At 43.0% G+C, this 9,287-nt stretch overlaps 1 protein-coding gene across 1 annotated transcript; it reads left to right on the top strand.

Annotated features, from left to right (window-relative positions):
- The first annotated feature begins 1,249 nt into the window (after positions 1-1,249).
- On the top strand, positions 1,250-4,006 carry MARS2 (methionyl-tRNA synthetase 2, mitochondrial). The gene has a single exon (XM_032278766.1). The coding sequence runs from the start codon at positions 1,346-1,348 to the stop codon at positions 3,125-3,127; it is 1,782 nt and encodes a 593-aa protein (XP_032134657.1). The 5' UTR covers positions 1,250-1,345; the 3' UTR covers positions 3,128-4,006.
- Positions 4,007-9,287: the final 5,281 nt, after the last annotated feature.

The raw sequence follows: 9,287 nt of genomic DNA, 5'->3' as shown, positions 1-9,287 counted from the left end.
GGGGGTGGGGTCTACCGAGGGAAGTTCCAGGTGCTGTTAGTTCTGCTGCTCTGGGGACCACACTCTGAAACCATTTCTAGTTCTTAGGTTGGGTTATAGGTTCATAGTTGCTCCATTCTATTTTATTATTAAACGTATATGCCACTTAAATGAAAAAAAAAAAAAAAAAAAAAAAAAAAAATCAAAGATGAGAGTGTGTTATGAACCACGGATTAACATTAATTCAATTCTGGGCTCCTGAGGTTTCCTCCCCTAAAAAATATTCTAGGGTTCCATTACTAAAAGCAAACTTGAAAAACACTGTTTGAGCTTCAAGACCATTAACAAAATTAACTATTTTTGAGAAATACATTTGAAAATTATTCTTTATGTGCTCAGTGACAGCATATTGTACTCCACTTTCCTGGATCTCAAACTTTGGCAAGAACTTGGCAGATCACAAATCTACTTTTGTTGATTCGACAAAAAGTGTTTAGAGAAAAGACTTCTCTTACTTTCTCTCAGTTCTTATCCTTCTCTCAAGTGCTGCAGGTAATGATTTTTCTTCTTTTCTCTCTCCTTCCCTTCCAGATTGATTTAGGCTCTGAGATAAAATTTAGATGACATTTTAGGTATTGACTGGGGCATGTGCAGAGCCATACTCTGTCCTGCAGTATGCCAGCGGACGGGGTTTACACAAACGCCTCAATATAAAACTCTTGCCTACAAACAGCTCAGCCTAGAGGGGGCATCAGATCATAAATATAAAATTGCCATCCAGGCCAGGCACGCCTGTAATCACAGCACTTTGGGAGGCTGAGGAGGGCGGATTACGAGGTCAGAAGATCGAGACCATCCTGACCAACACAGTGAAACCCCGTTTCTACTAAAGTACAAAAAATTAGCCGGGCGTGGTGGTGCGCGCTTGTAGTCCAGCTACTCGGTTTACTGAGGCAGGGGAATCACTTGAATCGAGAGGCGGAGATTGCAGTGAGCCGAGATTACGCCACTGCAATCCAGCCTTGCGACAGAGCTAGAATCCGTCTTAAAAAAAAAAAAATTCCAATCCAAGCAGGAAACACAGTATGTTATACAAAGGCAAAGAGGTTCGTCTTCTTTCATAACCTCTCCTAAACGCGGTAGCTAGGAGGTATTTTTCCGGTCAGCCACCGACCGCAGGGCGCCTCCGGCGCCGCGGCTTTTGACCCGGGGCGGGCGCAGGCGCGGGAGGAGCGGTGAGGGAGGGCACTCGGAGCTGCGTTTCATTGGCTTTCCGGCCGGAAGCCGCGGCGCGACCTGGCTGCGCGTGCGCCTGTCACACGTGCTGTCAGAACGCCGCCGCCTCCGCTTCGGGCAGGTCTGTACCATGCTGCGACCATCTGTCCTCCGGCTGCTAAAACGCACGGGGGCTAGTAGGCTCTCTCTCCTGGAGGACTTCGGCCCACGCTACTACGGTTCGGGCTCTCTCAGTGCCCGCGACGATGCTAGTGATGGGCGCGCCTACTTCACTACACCCATTTTCTACGTGAACGCGGCGCCGCACATCGGGCACCTGTACTCGGCACTCCTGGCGGACGCCCTTTGCCGTCACCGTCGCCTCCGAAGTCCCAGCACGGCTGCTACGCGATTCTCCACTGGTACCGACGAGCACGGGCTGAAGATTCAGCAGGCAGCAGCTACTGCGGGCCTGGCCCCGACTGAGCTGTGCGACCGAGTCTCTGAGCAGTTCCAGCAGCTTTTCCAGGAGGCCGGTATCTCCTGCACTGATTTCATCCGCACCACGGAGGCCCGGCACCGGATGGCTGTGCAGCAATTCTGGGGGGTGCTTAAGTCCCGGGGTCTGCTCTACAAGGGCCTCTATGAAGGTTGGTATTGCGCCTCCGACGAGTGCTTCCTGCCTGAAGCCAAGGTCACCTGGCAGCCGGGCCCATCGGGGGATTCGTTTCCTGTGTCTCTCGAGAGTGGGCATCCAGTCTCCTGGACCAAGGAAGAAAACTACATTTTCAGGCTCTCCCAGTTTCGGGAGCCACTCCAGCGGTGGCTGCGGGGCAACCCTCAGGCGATCACCCCCGAACCATTCCATCACGTAGTTCTACAGTGGTTGGACGAGGAGCTGCCCGACCTATCCGTGTCTCGCAGAAGTAGCCACTTGCACTGGGGCATTCCCGTGCCCGGGGATGACTCGCAGACCATCTATGTATGGCTGGATGCCCTGGTCAACTACCTCACTGTAATTGGCTACCCGAATGCTGAATTCAAATCTTGGTGGCCGGCCACCTCTCATATCATAGGTAAGGACATCCTCAAATTCCATGCCATCTATTGGCCTGCCTTCCTTTTAGGGGCTGGCATGAGCCCACCACAGCGCATCTATGTCCATTCCCACTGGACAGTCTGTGGCCAAAAGATGTCTAAAAGCTTGGGCAACGTGGTGGATCCTAGGACGTGCCTTAACCGCTATACTGTGGATGGCTTCCGCTACTTTCTCCTTCGGCAGGGCGTCCCCAACTGGGACTGTGACTACTATGATGAAAAGGTGGTTAAGTTGCTGAACTCCGAGCTTGCAGATGCCTTGGGAGGTCTCTTGAACCGATGCACTGCCAAAAGAATAAATCCTTCTGAGACCTACCCGGCCTTCTGCACTAACTGCTTCCCCAGTGAGCCAGGGTTGGTGGGGCCATCAGTTCGTGCTCAGGCAGAGGATTATGCTCTGGTGAGTGCAGTGGCCACTTTGCCAAAGCAGGTAGCAGACCACTATGATAACTTTCAGATATATAAGGCTCTAGAGGCCGTTTCCAGCTGCGTCCGGCAAACTAATGGTTTTGTCCAAAGGCATGCACCATGGAAGCTGAACTGGGAGAGCCCAGTGGATGCTCCCTGGCTGGGTACTGTGCTTCATGTGGCCTTGGAATGTTTGCGAGTCTTTGGGACCTTGCTGCAGCCTGTCACCCCAAGCCTAGCTGACAAGCTGCTGTCCAGGCTGGGGGTCTCTGCCTCAGAGAGGAGTCTTGGAGAGCTCTATTTCTTGCCTCGATTCTATGGACATCCATGCCCCTTTGAAGGGAGGAGGCTGGGACCTGAAACTGGGGTTTTGTTTCCAAAACTAGACCAGTCTAGGACTTGGGTGGTGAAAGCCCACAGGACCTAGAAAATCAGTTCTCATCGGTTTGTGGTCAAAACATTATTTTTTTGATTTTTCATTTTCAGGAAAGTTAGACTAGTGTTTCTAGTGTGGAATCAAATGAGCACATAAACTGTCCCCATGAAAAGAGGTTTGTAGCCTTTCAGGTGCCTACCCCTGTTCTTCATTTCTCTGTGACTGTTGAATGTTGTCCTTTGTGCACTGTGTGTCTAAGATGTCTTGAGGGGAAAGATGGGTAAGAGACAGTGTTGCTAATGCTGTTTCTTCTTTGTGCCTCCTTCCAAACCAAACTACCTCTCGTGGCTTCTCATTGGCCTGGCCTTTGCTTCTCAGGCTAATTAGTGCAGTGACTCCTTTCATTGAGGGTTAGGGTTGGAGGCCCCTTACAGGGGCTTTTACAGGGGGACCCTATTTTGTTACACATATTGAGTTTCCTGATTAAAAAGAGAATATTTTATTAAACCTCTGAACCAGTGTCCTAGACCAGATGATTTTTGCCCTTGTGCATCCCCATTTAAGTTCTTGCAACTAGGGCTCCCTGCTTTGTTAATTATCCAACAGTTGGATTTTGTAACATCACACTTCAACTGGTAGATGGCTCTAGTCTCACACATTAATTACTAAAGATTGCAGTTTCAGAATATTTAGAATAAATTAGTTTTCTGCTTTTTAATTTTGCAGATCTTTACATTTTTATTGCTTTTCTTAAAATGAGGGATAGCTCTGCAACCACTACTCTTTTAATGTAAAGCAAAACACCCCCAAAACTTATTAGAATCTTTGTTCTTTTTCAGACTACTGAAAAATGACATTTATTCTGTTAAATGTTTAACAAGTGAATAAGTAAATGTGTCAGGTTGTTTATATGATAAATTATAAAACCCTCTTGAGGCACTTCGTATGTTAAAGTTTTAAACTTTAATAACATTAGGTTACGTGTATGATTAAAAAATTTGTAAATAGTTCAAAAGGGCAATATTTTCTTTATATTTCTTATATTCTTAGATTTTTTTTGATCAGGATCTATAATACAATATAGAATTTGTGTAATTGTTATTAAAATGTTAATATACTTATTAAGTAATTTTAACTGATTATTGCTTTTGCTCTTTTAACTTAAGTTATTAAAGTTTAAAAGTTTGTAAGTACCTTATTCAGACCTGTTCTGTTGCATTTGTTGAAGGTGATGGTGAAAGGAGGGAGTGACCAATGCTCCAGGAATCTCGTACTGGATTTAGGGTTCTCTCCAAGGCTCCATAAGACAGCATCACAGAGAAGATGTAGCAATTTATACAGTAACTACAACATAGTAAGCCAGAGTTTTGTCTCATAGGTGATTGGACAGCTGGGCCAAAGTTCAAAATGAGAACTTGCCTGAGAATATTCATTCTAAGTATGGGCAAGTAGAGAGGGCTCACAGTGAATTAAACTGTTGTACTGGTAGTTCCCCTAGATTTATTTTAGGTACCATCATTCAGTTCTAGTTTCTGTTTATTAATCAGCAAAATGAGGAATTTTTAGTAGCTGGAACATTGCTTAGAATGCTTGAAGTCTTTCTAAAGGTGGAAGGACTATTTCCACAAATGTGCCTTCAGACCCTCCCTGTTCATAAGTCTGAACTTTCCACATGACATATTTAAGTGAACTGCTGGGGTTATTAGCACAGACTACTGGGGCATAGGATAAAGTATAATATTTCCTACAGAGGGATAGAGCAGAGAGTGGTAAAAGATTATTTACATGGATGAAGAAAAACATATTTGAAAACCAGTGAGATAATAACCTCTGCTGTGGAAGAGCCCTTATAGCAGTGTTACAGTTCTTACCATGGATGGAGACAGTGTCTTTCACTTGAATGATCTGTCTTATACCCTAGCGCTAGTCAATGCAATGGACATTTGCTTGCTGGAGGGTGTCAATAGAGTTCTTTTAGTGCAGTCTGTCAGTTGTACAGGCCCTTAGCTGGCTATGGATGTTTGTGGTACTGGAGGGCACAAGAACATAGGGGAACCAGATAGGACAGGGTGTAATTATTACAAAGACAGGATTTTTTTTTTTTTTTTTGAGATGGAGTTTCACTCATGTTACCCAGGCTGGAGTGCAATGGCGCGATCTCGGCTCACCGCAACCTCCGCCTCCTGGGTTCAGGCAATTCTCCTGCCTCAACCTCCTGAGCAGCTGGGATTACAGGCACGCACCACCATGCCCAGCTAATTTTTTGTATTTTTAGTAGAGATGGGGTTTCACCATGTTGACCAGGATGGCCTCGATCTCTTGACCTCGTGATCCACCCGCCTCGGCCTCCCAAAGTGCTGGGATTACAGGCGTGAGCCACTGCGCCCGGCCAAGACAGGATATTTTTAATGGAGGAATGTGTGGTAAGTTGGATCTGACTTCTGTGGTGATTAATTAAAGATGAACCAGTTGGATTCTCTGTAGGAGGCACAATAGATATAGCAAATATTCTTTGGGTACTCAGTGATGTGTTTGAGTTGATCCACTAGTTTAAGAATAGCAAATGGAGAATAGGTGAAAACTGGAGGGTATGTACTTCCAAGAGGAGGCATCCTAACCACTTCTGGTAGAAGATAATACACTTGTAGAATCCTCTACTCCAGCACTGTTAATACTTTATCTGGTTAATACGTTATACTTTTTTTCTGGATCCCTTCACCAGAAAGTAACTGTCTTCTAAATACTACCCTTGAAGTTCTTAAATATTCATTTTGGTATGTTCCTGGAAGCAGTATTGCAGGAGGTCATAGAGCACTGCCTAGATCAGGTATTTGTGGTGTTACGTTAGGAGAGTAAAAAAAGATGTCAACTCACTCAGTATACTATAATCCTCTCTGTGAAGTCATGTGAGAAGGGGCAATTTATATTTAAGTGGCACCACTGTATATTGGAGGGGTGTTTCACAAGTGAACTCATAGATAAGACACCTCAGAAGTCAGAAGACCTGTGGCTATGGAAAGGAACAAGAAATAGACATAATCTCTGATTTTATTGAAACCTCAGTTTATTCTGCATGTAGACCTCATTATTTCTCTCAATCTGTGGACTCTGTAAATTGAATATGAAGCTGATGCCAGAGTACTTAAGACAGGCCTAGGCTGGAACATGGGCACTGGGACACAGGTCTTCCCTTTTTCCCCCACTCCCCACTCCACAAGGCTGTACCTGTGACTGGGACTTAGCTCTTTAGCTCTGGGAAGTTTCAAAACTGAAGTGAAACCAGTAGTTGGTCAGGTTGTGAGCCCTCAATGAGGATGACATCATCATGAAGTAGTACCAAATGACAGTCCCAAGCATTCGACAGGTTCCTCTTTGGGGCATTATGGTAGGGATGGTTTTCTTGATCTCTGACTGCCCCACTTCTACCAAGTATGTAGTGGTGATATTGGCTAGCGTTAGTGTAACCTTGAGTTATGGGGAGGATACGCCTCCTGACTGAGTATCTTATTGGTCCATAAAGCTGACGTATGATAATCTGTAATTTCCTCCCAGAGGCAATACCCTATGATCCATAGTTCTACTGGATAATAGAACAACTCTCTATTAGTGAGGCCTGGGGTGCTGGTGGGTCCTTGCCTTGTCTTTTGCCAGAAAGTGAGTATCAATGGACCTAAAAGAGTGTAGACATATTGACAGCAATTTGTCTATTTTTGCAGCAATGGTTTACTAGTTCAGAGAGCTTGGGAGGAGCTAGGACACAGGGGTAACCAAGAGCACAGATTCTAGAAGAAAGCCCTTGAGTCTCTTGTAAAACTAAGATAATATATGTAATTTCAGCACTACAATATTCACCCTGTCCCTTCCTCTTGCAGGAAGTTTGGAGAGGATTGGTTAACTCTTATCAAGAGGAACACACCAAATTTTGAGGTTGTTAACAGTAACAATCAAGTTAATTAAGGTTAATGGGAACTTTAACCTTTTAAGAAGACTATCTTATTCTTTCTGGAGACAGAGGATAGGAGAAGCCCAGGTTAGGCTTCCTTCCTATGTCACCAATAACTACTTTAAGCAGAGGGGAAGGGACTAACTAATTTAGAGGTGAAATTAACTTCTTCTCTTTAGTAGGTAGTTTTGGGTTACCCAGAATAGATCCTTTCAATTAAAGGAACTACCTAGCAGGAAACAGTTGGCCCTATTTAAATACTTTGTTTAGGATTGTATCATACTAGTTTCTACATACTTTTCATGATGAGGGAAGGGAACTGGGAGGAATTACACGCCAAGATCTTCCTATTGCCCCAACAACTAGAAATAATATATCCTCTACCATGCCTCTTCTGATGAGTACCAGTTGGGAGGTTCAGCCATACCTGGATGTTCACCAAGGTAAGCAAGGCATAGTAGTTATGTTTCATCCTTGGCGTTGAACTGAATTTCATCCCCTTAGCTAATGGCACAGTTTACTCACCATGGATTTTAAAGTCCACTGCTCCTCACTTAAGAACAGGATGGTGTGAGATGTCAAGATGTTTCAGGAAACCAAGTGTACCATCTGCAGGAAGAAAATTATGCCTCCAAGGAGAGATGAGCCTTGCCCTTGAGTCATTTCTGGATGAAGTATCTGCAGAGGGCCTGAAAGACTCACTGGGTAAGCTGAAGAGACAGACCAGGAGTAACTATGGAAATGGAGGATACCACCTTTCTTAGAGTATGATGTGGGAGAAATGGTACTAACACCTCTGTGCTACTACTATTAAGGCCATGCCTTGTGCATGTACCCCTCATTAGTTGAGAATCAATTGTTTATGGGATTTAATATGATAATGAACCTTCAAAAACTAGATAATGTTTGCTATAGGTTGATATCATCATATTATTCTCTTAATACATTCCACAAAAATATGACCAATTACACATTTTTTCCTGATTAAAATATTTTTGGACCACATTAAATAAAACAGCTTCAGTAGTTTGGCTTCCTTTGAAACCAATCTAGAAGCTTCTATTGGTTAAAAAGCTATAAATATTAAAAATATAAAGTTAATAAACATGGTATACATCGTAGGTTAATCACAAAAGAATACAATTAGAATGTATTTCTTTCAAGCCAGATGAAGAGAGGTGAAAGAAAACAATCCAACAGAAGCAAGGAAGGAGAAATCCAATAGAAGACAGGAAGGAAAAAAAAGAGGCAAAGAAAAAGGGAAAATATTGTAAATAGAAAACCCACAATAAAATGGCAGAAATAAATACAAACAGGTCAGTAATTGTAATAAAATAAAACTTCGTATGAGTCTTCTCAAAAGACAAACTGCCCAAAATTAAATTTAAAAAGCTGGCTATATATGTAGTTAAAAAGGATATACTTAAACATAGAAGAAAATAAGACATAGGAAGAAACACTAGGCATATATTATCCAAAAGAAAGCGGGTATAGCAATATTAATATACAATCTATACTGGGGGAAACCATTACTAAAAAAGTGAAATTGAATATAAAGGGAATAATGCATAAAGTTACAATTATAAACTTGTATGATCTAACCACATTGCCTCAAAGCGTAAAAAGCTAAGATTGAAAATTACAAGAAATGTTCAAGTCTGCAAAAAAAAAAAAACAACAAAACAAAACAAAACCCATGACAGTAAAAGTATAGCAACTCATACTAGACATTAGCATTTCAGTCTTTAATGCTTACTACTAATTGTATCATTACCACTAAGTGTAGGAAAAAAATTATGACAGTCAAGGTTTTGGGACTCTAAAACTTTGTCTTTTTCCATCTATAACTTTGTGAAAATAACACCTTGCTTTTTTAATATAATTGTCAGCCAAATATACCTGTTCAGTAAGTCTTCTTTGGGTTATTAAAAGGGGGGAATCACATGGCCATAATTTTGCCAAGTTTTCTGTTCAGTAATAAGTGAAGTTGAGGGGAGAGAACCAATAGTTCTGTATTCCTTATTTGTGGTCTCTCATTTATTTTTCCTGTCAGCCCTTGAGGTAGTCTTCCTGTATTTAACCCATTTATACCTGAGGTTGTAATTTTTTGTTTTTCTTTCTTTCTTTTTTTTTTTTTTAAAGAGATGGGGTTTCACCATGTTGGCCAGGATGGTCTGGATCTCTTGACCTCGTGATCCACCTGCCTCGGCCTCCCAAAGTGCTGGGATTACAGGCGTGAGCCACCGCACCCGGCTGCAATTTTTTGAA

Source organism: Sapajus apella, unplaced genomic scaffold, assembly GCF_009761245.1.
Source record: "Sapajus apella isolate SASKATOON/1434 unplaced genomic scaffold, GSC_monkey_1.0 scaffold10, whole genome shotgun sequence".
Lineage (NCBI taxonomy): Eukaryota > Metazoa > Chordata > Mammalia > Primates > Cebidae > Sapajus > Sapajus apella.
This window is presented reverse-complemented; position numbering and strand designations above follow the sequence as displayed.